This window comes from Silurus aristotelis (assembly GCF_946808225.1).
Source record: "Silurus aristotelis genome assembly, chromosome: 6".
Lineage (NCBI taxonomy): Eukaryota > Metazoa > Chordata > Actinopteri > Siluriformes > Siluridae > Silurus > Silurus aristotelis.
In genome coordinates this window covers 14,078,381-14,100,907 of record NC_139579.1, presented here as the reverse complement: position 1 = coordinate 14,100,907, position 22,527 = coordinate 14,078,381, and the positions used below count along the sequence as shown (strand labels likewise).

Here is a 22,527-nt window from a genome sequence, read left to right as displayed (position 1 = left end):
TGGAGGAATGAGTGTTAGAGGATGGAGAGATGAGTGTTAGAGGATGGAGGAATGAGTGTTAGAGGATGGAGGGATGAGTGTTAGAGGATGGAGGGATGAGTGTTAGAGGATGGAGAGATGAGTGTTAGAGGATGGAGGAATGAGTGTTAGAGGATGGAGGGATGAGTGTTAGAGGATGGAGGGATGAGTGTTAGAGGATGGAGGGATGAGTAGTAGAGGATGGAGGAATGAGTGTTAGAGGATGGAGGAATGAGTGTTAGAGGATAGAGGGATGAGTGTTAGAGGATGGAGGGATGAGTGTTAGAGGATGGAGGAATGAGTGTTAGAGGATGGAGGGATGAGTGTTAGAGGATGGAGGAATGAGTGTTAGAGGATGAAGGGATGAGTGTTAGAGGATGGAGCGATGATTTAGTGTTTTCTGTAATCAGGTTGTGAAAAAGTAAACGCTCTCTGATACGACACTCAGGTGTGTAATGACACACAGTCAAACAGCAGCAACGTGAGTGTAATAATTTATTTGTATATGAAATCAATCAATAATTCAGGGTTTTTCTTTTTTTTTCAATAAATAAACAAATATAAAAGATCAACAACCCAAAGAAACATCTACAGAGTGGATTTCGGGCTTTACTGAGATCTTTCTACCCAAACCTGGATACTGCATGAAAGCTTATTAGTTTGTTCTGTTTGAAGAACTGGTAAAGCGGTGCTGTGCAGTCCATCAGAGATCTTTCAAAGCTTTAAGGATCAAAGTAAGAGCTGAAATAATTCTGCCACAAAACAACCTCTCGAGCATCAAACAGCAGGAAACACGGCAGCAGATAGAACGAGGTGGAGATCCTTCACCCAAACTGCTTCACCTAATGAACACATTCTGCCTTGCTTTTAAAAGATCGTTCTTTTTAAACATATATTATTGAATAGATTTATTATTATGCACTTCTACACTTTATTCTACACCTGACTTTTCCCGCCTGTGTTCTTCAGCAAAATGATTCCATGACTGAGCAAAAATCTTTGGAGGCAGGAGCATGAATTTTTTCCTTCACTTGCACAAGAAGACCCAAGAAGTGGAAGATCTCCTGCTGTAGACCAGGCCTCCTCACCTCACTTACATCACTAGTGACTTCATAAATAATCACAAATCTCCACAGAAACCTCGAATCTAAATCCACAACATCTAGTAGAACATCTTCCCAAGAGTGGAGGTTGGTATAAGAGCTCCGATTTTGATTTCAGCGCCGTGAGTTTTGCCTTTTAAGGAGTTTTGTGGTTGTCACCAAAAACACTTCCACACACTCTCACACTCTCACACTCTTCCACACACTCTCACACTCTTCCACACACTCTCACACTCTCACACACTCACACACACACTGTTACTAAAAGATTGATAAAAGAAGCTTTTTCTCATTAATGCCATCATTTGTGTGTTTTTTTTCTCTCCTTCTCACCTCCATGGTGAAGGGATCCAGTTTGGATGCACGTCCATTTGCCACACACTGAAAGGTGGCGTTCTGCCCTGCGTTCACCTCCACGTCCCCAAGCCTGGTGAAGTGTGGCACTTTATCTGCACAATGTGGGGAAGAAGAAAACGCTCATGAATATTCATTATTTCTGAAATTACACAATTATAATATATAAATATGATAAAAATACAGCTGATTTTGGTGATTTTAAACCTGACTAATCACAGGCCTGATTAAACATCACCTTTTTTCTGTTGTTTTTTTTTTCTTTTCTCTCACCCAGAAAATTCGATTTTACTTCAAATCTTAAACAATTTATGGGTGAAAATCCTCACCGATGCACGTAGTCTCACCGGCAGTACACGTTTCTACACAGAGCACATGCATCTTATATTTACACTCAATTGATTGAATTCACCTGCATCAGGAACAAAACCAATAATTCAACAGATAATATCTTCTAATTTGATGCAAATGACACAATTACGAGGTTATTTTGCATTCCTCATTCTATATTCAGTAGCCTGAGATGTTAAATAACAACCCTAATAAAACACATTTCTTATACAGACTGTCTTCATGAAGAAACCGTGCATTGATATAAATAGCTGTTCATGAAACCCACACACACCTTGCACAGTGTACAGCGCAGTTCATTACAGGAGAACAATCATTCATTTGAATCATCTAAAGTTTCATGTACGTTCCTTGCGTGTGTTTTTCTTTTTGCTGTGCTGTAAAAAAAATCTTCCTGTAAAATCATTACAATGATATTCTGCTCTAAAGAATTCATTCGGACTCACAAAGCAGAAAGAACGTCCAGGAGATTTTTCGGATTTTTCTGGAACGTAACGGTCTGATCGAATCTTATTAAAGGGGTTACTTTCATTTCTTATACCATCATAAACGTTCGTGTTCTTCAGTAATCTGTTACTGTGTAATAGTCATTATGTGGTTCACCACCTACTCAGTTAATATGGATACTAAACTAATGAGTATTACAGCCTGTGAATATTTGTGTATAAACCAGGTATCAGAAAATCTCTCCAGAATTATTCAGTCTGCTGCTGTGAATTCATTGTTTTAACGAGGTCGCATAACTACTAAGTCGATTTTTGATCCAAAATGGCAATTAATTGGAATTTAAAAGTTTTTTTTTAATAGATTAGGAAATTTCCTGCTACATACCAACGTTCTACCGAACTGCACATACCAGACTCAAAACATCAGCTAATTATAATCACTGGATTATTAATTAAATAATTAAATAATCTAATATCTCCAGTAAGAACCAACAACTCAATAATGGTTGATTGAGGCCCAAAGGTTTATGGATGAACTTTAAAGATTTTCATATGAAAAACTGAAAATTTAAAGAAATGACAAAAACACTATTTTCCACTCCTTTATTTATTTTACTGTTTTAATTGTTTAGATTTCGTCAAACGCTTTTAAATCCAAACAGAATTTCTTTTTAACGTTAACTTGTGATATTTAATAAAAAAATAATTAATAATGATAATTAAAAAAAAAAAAAAAAACACACAACAGCAGATATTTTAATCAAAAGTTTTGAATCAAATATAAACACAAATCTGCAGTAATGTCGTTTTATTGTCTGGCAATTGTTTTCTTTTTTTTTTCTCTTTTCATAATGTTAGCTCTCATTTATCCCCGTCAGACGTTGCCATCTGCTCTGCTTTCTGCCATAAGCTCAGAGACCCTTCATTTCAAAAAAGAAAAGAATGGCTTCATCTTTTTTTTGCCTCATTACAAAATAGATGTTTTTTTCAGTATGCGATTTTATGCGATCAGGAATCCTTGTGTTCTTGTTGTATCTCCACGTCCAAGTCTTTCTCAAGAATGCGAGTTCCAAGGATGCACGTGTTCTCGTTATCGAGTAAAATGAAGGTTGACCGAAGCTGCAGAACTGCATGCATTAATGCCAAACTAAAATGCATTTTTAAAAATTGCTATACGATAAACAACCAAAATTCTTTCAATGGATCAGTTGATTAATTAGTTACAATTTTTCACCTTCAGCTCAAATAGTCAACTTTCTTCCAGACCTGTGAGTCTGATTATAAATGTTGATGCTTCCTATAATGGCTAGAAACCAGATGATGAGCATCCTGCATACAAATTTAGATGATCGGACTTAAATGAGTAAAAATACTTGAATGGACACAACATGATCTCCATTTGTTCTGCATCAGTAATCTGCCAAGTGGAGCATCAAATCTGCTGTTGTGTCGAATTTTATCGCAGTTTAATAGCGTTGTGTCTATAAATGTATTGCTGCATTCTACTATTAACACACCTTTTTTAAACGATTTAAATGTTTTATGAGAATTTATTACAGCGTTGTTTTGCACAGCTACGTGTTGCCTAGCGGCTTGAACACTCCTCTTTCACATAAATGATAGTGGAGAGTTAAAAAGAAGGCTTTAATGTGTTTAATATGCACTTTAATTCGTCCAATCTGTGTTTGATGGAATTTGTGCCAGTTGGAAAAACCCTGCAGGATGTAGTCACTGTCTCCTATTAATCATTCATTCATTAAAAGGAGATATTAATTAATAGGAGACATCATTAATAGGCTGTGGTGTGTCAATGCAGGGGGTTAAACTGGAGATTTTACCCCTGATGGGAGACCTGGTATTTAAGCTTCATTAATTGTTCACAATAGAAAAACATTGTAGTGTATAATAGTGTACTGTGGTATAGTGTTTTATAATTTAATTCTGTATTCTACAGCATTTTAATGTATTTTATTGTGTTGTATTGTATTGTAGTTGTATGTGTGGTATTGTTATTGTAGCTAATAGTTTGATGTCTCAAAATATATAAAAAATAAACCTGAACATTATTCTGTCAGTACATAATACAGTTTTATTTTTTTTGGCTAGTTTATTGCATGTTTTTAGTACAAAATAAAACTTTTCACTGAATTTCCGCTTCAAATTCTTTGTAGTCAAACAGAATTAGGTCGTGCAACTTAAAGGTTAAATCAGTTAGACTGTAAATGCTGATCATATTGTACACCGGCTAACTACATGCGAGTAAACATCTACCCACCCACCGCAGGGCTTTTCATTCTTTCATTGCAAATACATCAGATCTTACATTATTGCTTCTTCTACAATGACCTTGACAACACGGTTTTATGTTTACTTGTCCCTGAATATTTCGATGTTTTTGTGCATTTCAATTCTCCAAGATTCTAGAAAAGGTTGTAGCACAGATGTTGAGTTGAGAGCGTTGAGAACGTTGTTGGAATAAAGGGAACAGCTCTCTCCTGGCTCAGGTCTTATTTGACTGATCGCTATCAGTTTGTTGATGTAAATGGTGAGGTGTCCTCATTCTCTGAGGTAAAGTTTGGTGTTCCGCAAGGATCTGTCTTAGGCCCACTGCTTTTCTCTTTATATCTGCTGCATCTGGGTGAAATTACACATAAACATGGTATTCGCTTCCATTGCTATGCTGATGATACACAGCTGTATATTTCAGCAAAGCCAGATGAGAGAGATCAACTTAACAATGTTGAGGAGTGTGTAAAGGACATTAGACAGTGGATGATTAATAACTTCCTTCTGCTCAACTCAGATAAGACGGAATTACTTTTACTTTTTACTACTTTTAAGTTTTTAGTAAACTTTCTGATTCTGTAGCATCTCTGGATGGTGTTTCTGTTTCAGCGTGTACGGCTGTCAAAGACCTTGGTGTGATTATTGACCCGAGTCTTTCCTTTAAGTCTCACGTGAATAATATCACCAGGATCTCCTTCTTTCTTCCTTCTTTTCTTGCTCCTCTTCCCTCCTCGGATCTGCCCACTTCGTCCTGGTCTGCCTCTGGATGATCTCTTTGTTTGGAGGCGACTCTGTGCAGCTGGAGATGTTTCTCATCAACACCTTGGGTGGTTCCATGAAATTCCGGTGAAAGAACAGGAGCTTTGAGGATTTAGATTTGGACTGTAGTTAATATGAACAGTCTGCTACACTGACTCAGGACTACAGTTTGTTCTGATCTCTATCACTGCACCTCAACATCGTTTATCCGTAATAAATGGACATTCGGTGGAACCCAGATGAGGATGAGGTTCCCTCTTGAGTCTGGTTCCTCTCAAGGTTTCTTCCTTCTGCATCTCGGGGAGTTTTTCCTTCACCACAGTCTCCACCGACTTGTTCATCAGGGACAAACTTACACTTATAAAGATCATCTTCATTTTTATCTCCACATTATCTGTGTAAAGCTGCTCCGAGACAATGTTTATTATTAAAATCACAATACAAATAAACATGAGTTGAATTGATTTTAATTAAAAGTGTATTGTCTACAAAACATTCTTCCTTTTAATGATATCGTCTCAAGTTTACAAAAAGTTTTCATTATATGTATAAACTCTGTTATAAACTTTGCATTAAAAGATCATTTAGCTAAAAATTTGACCTGCATTATTGTAGAAAAGATTATTCTGTATTCTTTAATGTTTCATTTGTAAAAACACATTAATTAAAGGTTTTATTGTTTCTTTTTAAGATTTTCTCTATTTAATTACCATTATTCATGTTTTTCATTCGGAACTGTTATTTTTTTATGATCTCATCTTTTTATTCTACTTATTCTGGTTTCTGCACTGTTTCTCAATTATTTATATTTTATTATTATTCCTGCTCATATAATTTTGAATCTCTTTTATTGTTTTTTCATTTCTTTGGGAAAAACTTCAAGCTGCATTTGCTATACAAATGAAACTCTTTATTTTTTATCAGTGAAATAAATCGTTTTAAAGCAAACTGTTTAGTAAAAACGAATGAATTGAAGTTTGATTGGAATAAAAGGTGACACAAGAATCCCCCAGTGAAATGTCAATGTTATTATCATTAAGAGAGCTGACTCTGATTTACTGCCATCAGAAAATATCTGATCTTCTCTAAATGGAGTGTTAACTAGATTGTCGAGCCACACCTTGAAGAAAAATAAAAAAATCAGCATTACTATGTTGCTGTGTGCCTCAGAAGATGTTAAGCAGCACTGCACTCTCAGCGTTCTGCGTTGTCACACTCTCAGCTGTTCGTTACTCTCAGACCATCTCCCAGCTTAGAACCTGCATTGGTATTTTCTTCCTCCTGTCTCCTGTAAGGGCAGGTAAGTTCTGGTGCTCAAGCTTCATCTCTCAGACTCTCTGCATGCTGAAGAATCAATTAAGTAAATGGTTGAGATTTTCGAATTGCCTCGCTGTTATGATATTGTTTTTTAATACAATGGGCCAATTTAGAAAGTGTTTCATTTTCATCAGCACTTACCAGCTGGCATCGATGATCTTCCAGCCTGACCGGCTCAGCCAGTGTTTTGGCAGCTGGCAGCTGGGACAAGCTGGATTTTTTACTAAGGCACTTCTATTCCATATTTACACTACACTTCTATCTGATCAGCATAACACCATCAACCAAACAACCAGATTCCAATCACCCGGCTTTAAAACACAGCACTTACACCAAGCAAACATTATGACATTTTAACACTATGAGTGGTGAAGTGAAGAACATTGATGATCTCCTCATCATGGCACCTGTTAGTGGGTGGTCAGAATCTATCAAAAGTGCTCCAAGGAAGGAACAGTGGTGAACCGGCGACAGGGTCGTGGGCGGCCGAGGCTTATTGATGCACGTGAGGAGCAAAGGCTGATCCGTGTGGTCCGATCCAACAGACGAGATATAATGTCATGCCTGATTGGTGTATACTGTGTATAATGAAGTAACTGGGAATGATACTTAGCATTGGCATTGTCAAGCTGGAATAATTTATAACCACATAACCTGTAGAAAAAAATACACGGTTTCAAGTATCTTGGCCATAAAGCTGTCAGATTACATTCCTGGTCCTGAAACACCTGCAGTACCATCTGAGGAGATTTCCTGAGAAGATTCAGGAGTTGTCTACTGCTACATTTGACTTCCATCCCTGCACGATAGAAAGTGTACTGACCGGATGCAGCACACTGAGGTTTGGCAACTGACTTCACAAGACTTTTACAAAAATCTTCCAAAATCATCAGGACTGAGCTTCAGATCAGATCACTTCCCTTCTCTCCTCGATGGCAAAACATCAAGATCAACACCACTCTCCTCAACAGCTTTTCCCCTGCAGGACTTCAGGATTTTAAACAACCAAAAATAACTCCCATGTCCATATCATCTTTCTGCTACTATAGAGAGCATCATCATGCTGTATTTACAAAATCTTTCATTCACTTCAGATATTTTATATGTTTCTGTATGTTCTGTACAAATGTGTGTTATTATGTACATGCAGGACATGATAACACAAGGAATAGCAGTACAGCAGGGAGGCCAGTGTTCTTCTGGAACGTGTCCCGAAGCGTTTTTTTCTGCGATTCACGTCACATCTCTGCAGCAGTGTAAAAACTCTGAGCTGGATCTTCATCTTTGGGAAGAGGGTGAAGTCATCAGGAGCCAAATCTGGTTAGTAGTGCGGGTGCGAAAGTGAGATCATGTTGTTTCCGGTGAGAAACTCACTTGTGAGGAGGAGCTCGGTGACAGAGTGCGCACGTGGTCAGAACGTGTCTTTCGCTAAAGCAGTAGAAGAGCATGATCTCCTTGTGGTTGAAGGAGTATGCGTAAGTATGGCAGATCACATTGATTACACTGGTTGTAACGCATACTGAAGATTTGTGTATTAATCATCATTAATGCTGTGAAGTTTGTTTTGACCGAGGCACAGAGGGAACGCTTTCCATTCAACACCGATCTACATACAGCCTGCGAGAAAGACCAGTTACCGTATAGATTTAAATGGGATTAATGGAGTAGTTCAACCTGCAAAGCAGCTTTAAACACTGCTGTGCTCACTGCTGCTGCTGTTCTTCTCCCGCAAAATGTACTAATCACTGGTTTATTAACTAGTTATATTATACGTGTTAACACCTATAACATACTGTATGAATAGCATTTGATTATAATAGAATATAAAATATAATTGTATTAGTCAGAGATACATTAGATTATCTGTTTATCCACTGAAATTAACTGTAGTTGCATGGGCTGATCCATAGTACGTCTTTTCTCCCCTAAGATTATCACGATAAGTAGGTTTTCATCCCTTAACTGAGTGCCAGCCAAAGCAAGGCTTTTTCTCTCTAAGGTTGCTTTGCCTTCCAAGAAAGTAAATATAGGACACTGCTTCAGTGTGTAGGAGTCACGAGCAACCAGATATTGTGACTGTGTCCTGCAGGAAGAACCAGTGTTGCTGGGCTAATCAAAAATACTCAGCTACGTTTTCCATGAAGCGTGTGATCAGTGTCTATAGAATACCATTGTTAGAAGAACTAGTTCCACTTGCATGCCATATCTTAGCATGCAGAGTCAGAACTCCTTCCCTCCAGACTCTAGATAATTTACTGTTTGTCTGAAAACACTCTTCCATCTGGGAGTTTGGGATTTCTGAGAAATGTGTATCCCATGGCTGTCCGTTAATGCACACAGAAGTATAAAGGCACTATAAATGATAAAGTCCTTATCATTGAACTATGTGAATCAGATCAATACCTCACAGCTGCTCTCCTCCTGTAGGGGTTTTGGTTTATAGTTCTGTTCCTCACCATTTTATCAGGTGCTGTTTTCTCCTTTCTTTTTCCACATCTGAACAATCGTTTGTGTTTAACTACAGTAAATAAAGATCAGATCATTAGGAAGTCATAGCAAATGTACATGAAGGCATTTATACAGGCTGGATATTGTGAGCTGTAAACTCCAGAACTTTAGCTCTCTGGTTCGTTTATGTTTTCACCATAATAAAAGACAATGGAAAGGTGTATATGGGTTTCCACAGGGTTCTTTGTTTTATGCATGCAGATAATTGGATTAGCTTCCTTAAATTGCCCCTAGATGTACTGTAATGTTTGACTGGTGCCCTGCTATGGACTGGTCTTCCATTCATAGTGAATTCTTCTGCTTACACACACTGAAAATGAATGACTGCTTTCACATGTGTCTTCTTCTTCTTCTTCTTCTTTCTGCTTTTCCCATTAGGGGTCACCACAGCGGATCATTCGTCTCCATACCCTCCTGTCCTCTCTTCTTCTTCTTCTTCGTTCTTTCGGCTTCTCCCATTAGGGGTTTCCACAGAGGATCATCCATCTCCAAACCCCCCTGTCCTCCCTTCTTCCTCTTCTTTTTTCAGATTCTCCCATTAGGGGTCATCAAAGCGGATCATCCGTCTCCATACCCCCCTGTCCCTGCCTCTTTCAAACCAACTACCTGCATGTCTTCCCTCACCACATCCATAAAACTCCTCCTTGTTCTTCCTCTTTTCCTCCTTCCTGGTGGTCTCCATCCTCAGCATTCTCCTACTGATATACCCCATGTCCCTCCTCTGCACATGTCCAAACCATCTCAATCTCACCTTCCTCACCTCACCAAACTTCCTACATGCGCTGTCCCTCTAATAAACTCATTTCTAATCCTGTCCATCGTCGTCACTCCCAATGAACATCTCAACATCTTCAGCTCTGCTACCTCCAGCTCCACCTCCTGTCTTTTACTCAATGCCACTGTCTCTAAACAATACAACATCTCAGGTCTCACCACAGTCCTATAAACTTTCCCTTTCACTCTCACAGATATTCTTCTATACCTCCTCCTGTCCTCTACATCTGCCTCGCCCGGGCCTCATTCTGCTTTCTCATGTGTGCTTTGGGTAAAAATGTGCAGGCTCTTTATTAGTACCTAGAATCATTAGGACTTTAGAGTGTGACAGTCTCGATATTTAAGTATTCAAAACATGTGTTTATTAGCATTATTAAAGTTTTTTATTTAAAAAGATGTGCAGACATGGAGGAGATTCATAGAGGCAAAACAAACATTAAATAATCTACTTCTGTTCTGTGAAACTTTTTATTTAGATCCTTTCGAGCTTATCTGTTAAAACCATGACTGAATCGGTGTCCACCACAATAGATCAGTTATTTTCAGCTGAATATATTTGCATATATAACCTAGTCAGGTAGAGGGATATCACTGGTCAGATATTCTGGCCTCAACAAACAGTTGAAAAGGTGCAGGAATAAATTTGCTCTGCCATTCAATAGCACACTGAAACTCTTCTTTCACAGATACAATGGGCTTTGTTGAACCTTTTGTCAATTTCCGCAGCACAGCAATAAACAAGCTTCTCTAAAGTACAATAAAATCACTATAAAATGCTTTGAGAAGTTTATGAGGGGCCTAAATGGGTTCGAAGCCTCTAACACATGCTTTTCTAAGATGCTGTCTGAGACACAGTGAGCTCCATTACCTCGTAACCACCCGGTTTCTGTTTGTTAACCTCAGACTGAATGATCATCTTTAGACAAACTGAACAGTGTATATTAATTAACCTTCAACCAGAATTCATAATGACCCTAAACTGGAATAATAAAACATTACTGGAGTCAAACGTATATTTTTCTCTCCGTTTTTTCCCTCCTGTCCGCACTGAGACGCCATCTGCAGTCAACCGAAATGTAGCTTTTTGAAAACAGTCTGCAAAGTGGAAATGACGCAGGTGGAAATATCCAAATGTATACATATTAATGCAGACGTTTCCTAACTCACTCGCCAACCTCCCTTCAATCCTACAGTAAAAAAGTGACGTGAAAAAGCACCGGTGACTCCTCCCACAAACGCCTAATAAACGTTTGCTTACAGAAAGTTTCAACACATCAATAATTATCTTTTTAATTTGTTGAATTGTTTTTTTTTTATTGTTGATTTTTGTAATTGTTTCATTGTTAAATAATACAAAATGACAATATTACAACATTAATATTGACTACAACTGTAACTTTTTATGTATTTCAAAATATACAGTTTATTATATAATTAGAGCTGCTCCTCATCAGTGCAGAGATATTAAATATTCAGATATTTTGTAAACATTTTGCACAGAACCAAACAAACGCAATAGACGTATAAAAGACAGTGTTTATGTGTGTGTACAATAATAATAATGATAATAATAATTATAATTATAATAATAATGAGTATTATTATTATTATTATCATTATTAAATTCTATCTATACCTGTAACTATATCTATATGATCTATATAATGGAGCAGCTGTTGAACCCTCAAAGGGAGGAGTTCTATATGATGGCCACAGGCAGAAATGATCTCCTGTGGGGCTCTGTGGTGCTGAACTACTCCTCAGAATGACCAGCCAGTGTTTTAGGTGTTACAGAGGGTGGAAGGAGTTCTCCAAAATGGAATGTTTACACCCAAAGTAGGGACATGTCCACCTCAGGAAGGGGAGATCCAGACTCTCCAGGTAAAGAATAGAACAGAAAACCATAACATTTGTGAAAATGCAACTTCCTGTTGTTGTTTTTTTTTAGGTTTTTTCAAAGGCTCATGTTTGGTGTCATTTGTGTTCCAAAATCATACTTCAACCTTCTAAAGGGGGTTCATAATGAGACATTCATTATACAGCAATTTAAGTAAGTGAAATATTCCATAATTCAGTCAATACTAAATGCTTTTGGAAACAATGAATCATTACCACACAGTATAAAGTTTAGAAACTCACAAATATCAGTGAGATGGGCATCAGATCAACATCTACCAGGGTCCTGATCTTTATATTCATAGTCACCATAAAGGTTCAGAATTTTCAAGTAGATAGCATTTGTGCATGATGAGTCAAGAAGACCTTGTCTCCAATCCCTGGACATAATGACTCAACTAAGTGCTCTGACTGAACCTTTGGTATGAATTTTGCTGAAAATTTCACACAGCACCATAAGCCTCACTCTGTGGAGAAGAAAATGTGATGCCACAGCCAGACATTCAACACAATCTCTGCTGAATTGTGCCAAACTCTTTCTGTGATTCTTTACTGACTGCACTGAAGTCACTTAATGGATCAGAACCACCAAAGAGTGAATAACAGAAAGCTTCTCTGTGTACTGTATGTGCTTTAAGTCATAAATGTTGCCATGGTAACTGATATTAGCATGAAAAGTAGATTCTACAGCTGCTTAGCCTCATTGTGTATGTCTGCAATTAAAGTTAATTTCACTCATTATTCAATTCTTTATCTTTACTACATTTATATAGATGTATATATGTATTATTTGTAACATGTGCATTTCTCTTGTCACAAATAAGTTCCACATCAATCAATAGATTCTACTAATTTGACGTAAATCAAATCCTTCAGATAAGTAAATTGTGACTATTTCATAGCTTCGTGATTAAACCATCATCATCAGTGTAATAATAATAATAATAATAATAATAATAATAATAATAATAATAATAATAATAATTAGTTACATGTGCAAAAAAATTTATAATTATTATTGTAGTATAGATTTTCTGTTTCCGTTGCTTTCACACTTTGTCATTTTATGTAATAAATAATTGAATATGTATATTTATTTAAATTGTCATTTTTGTTTTTATTTTTTATTTTACTTTAATCTTTATTTTATATTTACTTTGAGCAACTACAACCCAACAATTTCCCTATGGGATCAATAAAGTAATTTTAAGTCAAATTCCTCATTTTAATATTATTTTGTCCATTGGAATTATGGGAGATAAAAAAAAATAAGTAAGTAAGAAAGTAAATAAATAAATAAAGTATGGATATAATTCATACATAAATAAATAAACATATTTTTGGTCAAGCATAATTCAATTAATGCCTTTAATTTTACTTTACTTTTGCACTCATTTTACCAGACTGGTGCTGTATGTAATAAAATTATCATTGGGAAATATTTCAGCATGTTGCTTTACTTTCTGCATATTTTTATTTTAATTATGTATAAAGAGGAAAATGACCCAGACCAGCCTTCAGAATCCTCATCCACCGAGGTGTTTTTCGAACACAATCTAGAGCTCTTAGTACTGTACGTATCTGCATTCTGGATAATTGCTGAAGGATCAGGTGTTTTTGGTTGTTGTTGTTGTTAATGGATGGTGAATGGTGGAGAGCTTCCTCTCTACAGAAGGACAGCTACAGGCAATGAGAACAGACAGCAGGATAGAAATGTAAGAGAAGACGTGAGGGAAGGGCTGAACATGAACACGTCAAACTCATTCACATTACAAATCACATCCTTGATGAACCGCAAGATAGAAAAAGGAGCTTTTGTTTCTGCTGATGGAAGTAAAACTGGTGTGTACAGTTGTTCCCAGAATCAGGTAAGAAAAGAGTCAGAGAGAGAGAGAGAGTGAGAGAGAGAGAGAGAGTGAGAGAGAGAGAAAGAGAGAGAGAGAGAGAGGGAAAGAGAGAGAAAGAGAGAGAGAGAGAGAGAGAGAGAGGGAAAGAGAGAGAGAGAGAGAGAGAGAGAGAGAGAGAGAGAGAGAGAGAGAGAGAAAGAGAGAGAGAGAGAGAGAGAGAGAGAGAGAGAGAGAGAGAGAGAGAGAGCGAGAGAAAAAGAAAGAAAGTAAATAAAGTGATAAAGACACTTACAGCAGGGATAGTTTAGCAGGACAATGTCATCCAGGCCGATGTAGCCTCTCTCCTCATCAGAGACCGTAGCTTCAAATATGATCTGCGAACGGAGAAAAGAGCAACATATAAATAAATAAAGGATGAGGCGTGAAGTTCTCCATATTCATTTTAACATATACTGTACGGTCAAAGGTTTGTGGACACCTGAGCATAAAATTGGTCATTTACTAGATTTTTTGGTGATTCTTTCAGCCAGTTAGTAAAGTCAGGTACTGATGTAGGTGAGAAGGCAAAGAGGTCTGGGGGTGAAGTCAGTGTTCACATTCATCCTAAAGGTCTTTAATAAGGTTTAAAGCTCTATAGCAGCAGATCCTCCACTCCAAACCAAAGCAGATCTCCTTTGTGTGCATTCTCATGCAGGAACATGCAGAGTATCCTTTTTCAAGTGAAGGAAGAATTTTATGCTCCAGCATCCAAAGACGTCCTGTACAATTGTGTGTCTACAACTTATGTGGGAGAACCACACGTGGATAGAGAAGGCAGGTCTTTAATCCGTACACTGTAGATAATGCAGATCTGGATCAGTTCCTTCTTTAGCTTTTCCAGTGAAGTGATTGAAAGCTACATCATCTCACCAGAAATCACACCCAGGCAGGTCACAAATGAAAACAAACATCATGATTGTGTGTCTGGGCCACCTTCCTGTTCTTACAGGCAGTCTGATCATCTCCTGCATTGACGCTGCGTCACCTGAATATCAGTTGTTCTTCAGGTTTTCTTTACATAATGCATGATGTCACAGTCATTTCATCTACACTTCCATCTCATTTCCCAACCCTATTTACTTTCCCAAAGATCTGCCTGCAGATAGATCACGTTTCCCAGTACACTGGAAAAAACATCAGGAGTTGAAAAAAAAAAACACGATTCCACCACAAAAACCCTCGTGTATGAGGGAGAATCAACATTTCCATGGTAACAGCATCAGTGAGAAAAACACTGATATTTATGCTGTAACTTTATGGTTTAACTGATATTTAACTTCCTGCTAATTGATGAAATGTGTCAAGTTTTAAACAATAACATATATATATAAAACGCTTAAACGTATAGAACGCTTATTTATACAACTGGATAAAAATGACTATAATTACATACTGTGTCTAATCTGCAGTCCAATCCGTGTATCTCTTATTAGGCACATAGACAGAGGTCGAGTGAGAAAGAAAGAAAACCAGAGGGATGGAGGAACAAAACTGTCCTGTTAGTCAGCCAGTATAAAGAGGTGTGACATGAAGATGTTTAAATCATTTACGATCCTGATTGTTGGGACATTCGATAGTCACGTCACGTGACATCCATACTGTCACGTCGTCTTTCTATCGATTTTCTGCCTTTGAAACAACAGTAAAGTCAAACAGCTTCGTCACCACCAGAATTCAACAATCTTTATTTAATGTGTTTTACTGCCTGCATCAAATAAAATCCTGCGCTGCTGAAGCTGCTACGACTGTTACAGTGTTACTATGGACACCGTGTGTGTGAAGCGTGCGAGACGTTTAATCTGCAACGTCTGTAACAAATTTACTGACGTGTCTGAAGGCAAAAACAACATCCATTCTGAGGAAAGAGTTTACGTGTTTCTTATTTAAAGAAAAAGAGAAATAACAAGAAGAGGAAGAAGCAAAGGAGAAAGAAGAAGAGGAAGACAAAAAAGATGAAGAAAGAGAAAAAGAAGAAGCAAAGGATGAAGAAAAAGAAGATGAAGAAGAAGCAGAAGAAGAAGAAGGAAAAGAGGAGGAAGAACAGAAAGAAGAGGAAGAAGATAAAGAGGAGGAAAAGAAGAAAAAGAATACAAAAAAGAAAAGAGGAAGAAAAAGAACAGGTAGAAGAAGAAAAGGAAGCAAAAGAGGAAGAAGGAAATGAAGAAGAAGAAGAAGAAGAAGAAGAAGATGATGATGAAAAGGAGGAAGATAAAGAAGGAGAAGAATAGTAGGAAGAACAAGAATAAGAAAAAGAAGCAAATTAAGAAGAAAAAGAGGAAGCAAGAGAGAAAGAAGAAGAGGAAAAAAGAATAGGAAGAAGAAGAAGAAGAAGCAGAACAAGAAGAAGGAGAATACAAAAAAAGAAAAAGATGAAGAAAAAGAACAGGTAGAAGAAGGAAAGGAAGCAAAAGAAGAAGAAAATAAGGAAGCATGAGAGAAAAAAGAAAAAGATGAAGCAAGTGAGGAAGAAAAAGATGCAAAAGAGGAAGCAGAAGAAGGTGAAGAAGAGGAAGACGAGGAAGAACATGGGCGTGAGTAATGTTAGTCTGGTGCTTCAGTGTTCCTGATGCATCACAGGTTAAATGTCCACCTGGGATCAATTCATCCCAGAGCTGAGAAGAGAGGAATAACCAGGGAGCCATTCTCAACTCGTTGATTTTTACTTCTCATTCTTATGAGCTGCTGGTGAGACGTCCAGCTGATTAACTCCCCCATTCATCAGCCCCGGACACAGAAGTGCATCGACTGACTTGTTCTCTCGGACCTGGATTTATTCAAACACCAGCGTTTCCTTCAGGAGAAGAACGTAAGAGTGAGAGAGAACGAGAATTGAGTGGAAAGAACACGTTATCTAAATCACGTCCTAACGATTCTTCACATTTCATTCAGTTGTAAGCATCGAGGGTTGAATTGTGAAGGTCGATCAGTTCAGAACATAAACATGGGAGAAAAGAAAGACAAACGAAGAAGGAGGAGGAGTGTGGAACGAGACACACAATCTGTTCTTTGTGAAGACTAAAAAAGGTTAGTTTTAAGAGAGAGACCAGTGTCTGAGAGATGGATTGCAGGTTTGTTCCATTGCTGCACGTATATTGACAGTCATTGCATGTTTGACAGCATCTTTAATATTTCATAAGCAGCTACGCCTCATCTCCAACCCCTACAGTATCAACAAGCAAAATAGATTAAGTACACAGAGATTTTCCAGACACTACGCTGCCTGCACTTCAAGATGGTGCATCAATTTCATTTCATATTTTGACTGGAGATTTGTTCTGTTGTTCCTGAGATCAGAAGATTAATACAGTATTCACAATGTTTCCATCAGTATAACATTCAATCCAGAGTGGAAGATTGTTAATTAATTAATTGATTGGTTTATTGATTGTTTATTTGCTTGTTTGATTGATTGATTGATTGATGTGTAGTTTTTCCTGTGGAGCAATGCTGTGGATCCTCTTTCTCCTCTTCATCTTAACATCAGATACAGAAGCCCTGAAATCCAACAGACCTCAGACTGTTTTGTACTTTTCGTTCATTTCTTTTTCTCACCCGTGTGTTTTATGTGAACCCTCCTCGAGTTCAGCCCACACAGGAGAACTCAACGCTATCTCACTAGCGAGAAGATCCTGCATTAGATTCCAAATCTACATCTTAATAATATTTAAATGTGTCTACAGTTAAATTTTTCTGCTACTCGTTTGGAGATAGGCGTGCAATTTATCTCTTATCTTCAAACATAAAAGCTTTGACTTCGAATGCCACATCGTCACTTTCTTGACTCTCATCTGAATGCAAGCCGTGGCTTTCTGTTCCGTCCTCACCCTCCGTCTGAAACGTTCCTCGGAATTCTGTAAATACCAGGTGGTATAAAATCTTTAAAAACTCGCTCTGTTCATAACAAAGTACTTTATTTATCTTCGCTTCCACGCGATCACCTTCAGACCTTTGAGCTGCATCTCCATCTTTGGGAAGAGGAGCCAAATCTGGCAAATAGGAAGTGGGAAAGAGAGATCACATTGTTTTCAGTGAGAAGCTCACGTGTGAGGAGGAGCTCGGTGACAGCATGCGGACGTGGTCAGAATACACTGGAGAAAGCAGTGCAGCAGTAAGATTTGGAGGTGCAGGATGAACGTTACAGCCGTAATATTTGAAGGTGCAGGAGGAACGTTACAGCAGGTGGGATTTGGAGGTGCAGGATGAACGTTACAGCCGTAAGATTTGAAGGTGCAGGAGGAACGTTACAGCAGGTGGGATTTGGAGGTGCAGGAGAAATGTTACAGCAGGTGGGATTTGGAGGTGCAGGAGAAACGTTACAGCAAGTGGGATTTGGAGGTGCAGAAGAAATGTTACAGCAAGTGGGATTTGGAGGTGCAGGAGAAACGTTATAGCAAGTGGGATTTGGAGGTGCAGGAGAAACGTTACAGCAGGTGGGATTTGGAGGTGCAGGAGAAATGTTACAGCAAGTGGGATTTGGAGGTGCAGGAGGAACGTTACAGCAGTAACATTTGAAGGTGCAGAAGGAACATTACAGCAGTAAGATTTGAAGGTGCAGGAGGAACGTTACAGCAGGTGGGATTTGGAGGTGCAGGAGGAACATTACAGCAGTAAGATTTGAAGGTGCAGGAGAAACGTTACAGCAGGTGGGATTTGGAGGTGCAGGAGGAACATTACATCAGTAAGATTTGAAGGTGCAGGAGAAACGTTACAGCAGGTGGGATTTGGAGGTGCAGTAGGAAAGTTACAGCAGGAGGGATTTGGAGGTACAGGAGGAACGTTACAACAGGTGGGATTTGGAGGTGCTGGAGGAACGTTACAGCAGTAAGATTTGAAGGTGCAGGAGGAACGTTACAGCAGGTGGGATTTGGAGGAACCAGAGGAACATTACAGCAGATAGGATCTATTTGAAGTTATAATTCCTTGAGGACATGATCTTAAATACACTTTAATACATGTTACATAAGAATTTTCCAGATTGAATAAAGATGAGTAAATCCTCTCCTGGGCATTTTAAGGATGTGTGTAAACCCATCAGTGAGAAGATAGCCATACACGTACAGGGTCTGATAGTCAAAAGAACTGGTCAGTGGTTGGGAACTGACTGAAGTAATACTGAGAGAGAATTTAGAAGCCGGTGAATGAGAAGAGCACATTTTATTCCTGGATTAACGGAGCGAACCGACCGACTCACTCACACCGAATAAAACCTTCATGAATGACATGGTTCAAGGACAGTGAGGACTCTGATCCATGTTCCATTTACAATCTTAAACGTTTTATAATCCTATTTTTTCAAAAAATGATGTGCCCATAAATCTGAAATGCACATAAAAGCATCAGAGTTACACACTTTATTCAATTTTTATTTAGACGCACAGTCACAGGGAGCACCGACCTTTATAAGTCAGTGTGCCAAAAGACATTATCCTGTGTTCCACATCTTCTACTGTATTCTGACCATGTGTGCACCCTGTTACTGTGCTCTCCTCGCACGTGAGTTCCACAAGCTCAATGAGATATAAAGCTTCTACTTTTCATTTCATGTCCTCAATTTATTTTTTTAATAATACACGAAAATGAAACCAATCCTCCCACATCTTCACAAAGTCAGTTCCCAACACAACCAGGTGGTCAGATCTCCTTAAGGAGCTCTTCATGAGTTTTGCAAATGGTACTATTAAGATAAATATTACATTCAGTGGCATTCAACCAAATCTCATTTTCCGAACGTCCCTCATGATATTGCAGCATATTATACAGTGGAAGAGGAAGATGGAAGGGTATTTGAGAGAAGTGTAATTTTACCGTTACATTGACACGTTAAAGGCAGCCGTTATTCAAATCGATTTTGATTTATTTTTAAAAAAAATTATTCCTAAGAAAATACAAATAATAAATAATACTATAGTTATGATTATATCAGATGCAGGTAGAGGTTTGGGATGAACTACATGCGATGTGAAATAAATGCAGAAATGGTAGAATAAATGCCTCTTAAGTTGGAGGTGAGCTAAATTTAAAGGCAACTAATTTAGCAGTGTGTGCTGGAGTTTAGTGGTCCATATCCAACAGCGCAATAAAAACGGGTACCATCACCTTGTGCTCTCCTTATCCTAAATGCAGAACTATATCGGTCCCATGAGCAATTCTCATGCTCAATGTAGAACAGAAGCAGAATTTTAAGCAATTTTTCTCCTTGATAAAGAACAGTATGGGAACTTGAATGGTTTTTATATTCACAATGTATTAGTATCAAGAAAGTCATTAATAAAGTATCTGCTGAATGGTCTGAAGAAGGGCTCCATTCCACCCCCGAAACAAGTGGTGCAAAAACTACCAACAGACATGCACACTGAATAAAAGTGAAGTGTTTGTCAGAATTATTGAGTTGAATCCAGCCAGAACTCCGCTCTCTCTTTCAGCAGAGCGCTCGGTTATATGTGAGTAGAAAGTGTATTTACTACAAAGCCCAGGCAATCCATTCTAAAACAATTAGCAATTAGCAATGCCAAAATCACCAAGGAGGAATAATGTATAAATATACGATCTCATCTCTCACCTGATACTCGCTGGGCCAGAAAGTGCTGACTGCCAGTTCCACCTGGTGCCATTGGAAACCCTGCGATCCGGAAATGTTCCAAACCGTGTTTCCATGTGGTCCGCCGTTCACCTGTACATAGACACTGAGCCTGCCTGGACTGTGTCCATCACGGCTGTACAGGAAGTAGCTGAACTGCACGCAGTGGGTGTCGTTTTCACTCAGAGTATGCAGCAACAGCTGAGCTCGCTGGCCTGCTCTGCGCTGAGAAGAATTCACCAACATATAGGAACCTGCACGGATAAAGAAAAACACAATGACTTTTTAGCTCTTAATCCTCCGTTTATATCAAAAAGAAATCCTAAATAAATGCCCATAGTACAAAGGCTGAAGCATATCATCATCTCAGGCATTAAAATACCTTCTTCTACTGACACCCTACAGCGTCTGTGCCTCATTTGCATATACACACATTCAATAATTATCAGATTTCACTCAGATTTACCTGCTTTTTTTAAGGTCGAGGTCATTGTAAATCAGCAGTGAGAATTCGGAGAAAACACCATGAATGGGATGCCAGATCTTCGCAAGGAACCACAAACACACATACACACACATTCCTACACTCCTTTACACTTTGGGGCGAGAATAAACAATCCACCTTCGTACATGATTCTGGGATGTAGGAGGAAACCAGAATATATCCAGGCCCCTGTTTAAACATAGCTTACGTACAGTATTTTCCACAAAATTGTCGAATCCATGGCAGTTTGAGCTTCTGTGGTTCTGTTCACCTTCTGTTGTAGATGTACAGTGACTAAATGTAGCCTATTAGATATAATTTGGGTCATGTGGCAGTGTGTGGCATTAGTACAAGAGCATCAGGCAAGTATAGAGGCTGTCTATATCATTCTTCTTCAGGTAATGTGAAAAATGCCTAAAGCAAAAGAATCGAGAGATTGGAGGAATGCAGTAAAGACCTGGAGATGCCCTGTGTCACCAGCAGATCTGACCACCTGGACTCCTGTGAATTCCTTTCAAATGAGTAATTCTGTAAAGATGGGGTTTTGCTAGTTAATATTCTGAGGGTTTTCTAGCTACAAATCATGCATTCGAAAGATATTCTTTAGTCGTGACATTTTCAGCGCCTGACAACGACAAAGTTCTAGCCGTGTCTCAGATTTATTATTTTTTTTTGGAAGAAATGTGGAATAATGGATAATTGTCCTCCTGCCTGTCATTAACGGCTCTGAACAGACTTTTACAGTGTCTTTTCTCTACGTCTACAGTAGCCTCTTTAGATGTGATAATTTTATACCAAATGCTTTTTTTCTGCTGATCAAATCAGATTTGATTTGTCACACACACGTTCATACAGAGTGCGGCGTGTAGTGAAACGCTTTTTACGACTGTCCGACACTGAAGAATGTACATAAACATAGAACATAAAAATAAAATAAACACAAAAATATCACAAGGAACGGAAAATAGAATAGAGAATAGAATATAGTATGTGCATATGTGGACCTGTTTTCTGCACTAATCCACGATAATAAACCAGAATGTGGTAATTATCTTAAACCGGGCTTCAACACTATGATTATAGGATCTGGATTATAGGGTGGGATATGGAGAACACAATATTGGGACAATTTCACAGTGTAAATCAGACTTAAGAAACAGCGGAGAAGGAGTGTAAGGAAGAGTGCAAACTTTTTGAAAAATTCTTTGAAAAAAGAGAAGTGACTCATCCTCCTTTTTGATCTCCACAACTACAACAGCAATAGCAGCAAAGAGAAAAGCTGCGAACCCCCTCCAGAGTCCTGCTCTACAGCTTTACTGAAGCAGGCAGACGATGCTGAAATCATTTCTTACAACAGCCTCTACAACTCGTGGTTGAACTCCAGACACCTGCCTTTTCACTTAAATCACTGATTTCTTCCAGGCTACATGAGCCCTCGATCCTCAGATTCTCACCAGTTCCCCACAGTGCCAGTGAGACGGATTGTTAAACTAAATCTCGTCCACAGTACAGAAACAAGGCTGAGGGTTGTGTTAGAAAGTTTTACATTTGTTCCTGATCAGTCTTTTAGATTTGACAGAATATATTTTCCCACTCGCAGAATACACCGTTTCCACCCATGCACAATTTCCTCCACGTGAAAGTTTCTCTTTCTGGACAAATCGATCAATCAAGACTTAATTGAATTCCTTAATTAGGAGCCTGAATTGGGGTCCTGTTGTCCTGTTAATGTTCTGTAAATGCATATAAAACACACCACAAAGATTTG

General features: G+C 38.3%; 1 protein-coding gene across 8 annotated transcripts in view; it reads right to left on the bottom strand.

The window, feature by feature from the left end:
- The window catches only part of ptprua (protein tyrosine phosphatase receptor type Ua), a gene marked incomplete at its 3' end in the record, with an annotated part of 163,369 nt that overhangs the window by 58,426 nt on the left and 82,416 nt on the right, over nt 1–22,527 (bottom strand). For all 8 annotated transcript variants that reach the window (XM_083543212.1, XM_083543209.1, XM_083543208.1 and 5 more), the window contains 3 exons: nt 20,258–20,529; nt 13,952–14,033; nt 1,455–1,570 (listed from right to left, as the gene is read on the bottom strand). In XM_083543212.1, the coding sequence (XP_083399338.1) occupies nt 1,455–1,570; nt 13,952–14,033; nt 20,258–20,529 (470 nt within the window). The remainder of the gene's footprint in view (nt 1–1,454; nt 1,571–13,951; nt 14,034–20,257; nt 20,530–22,527) is intronic.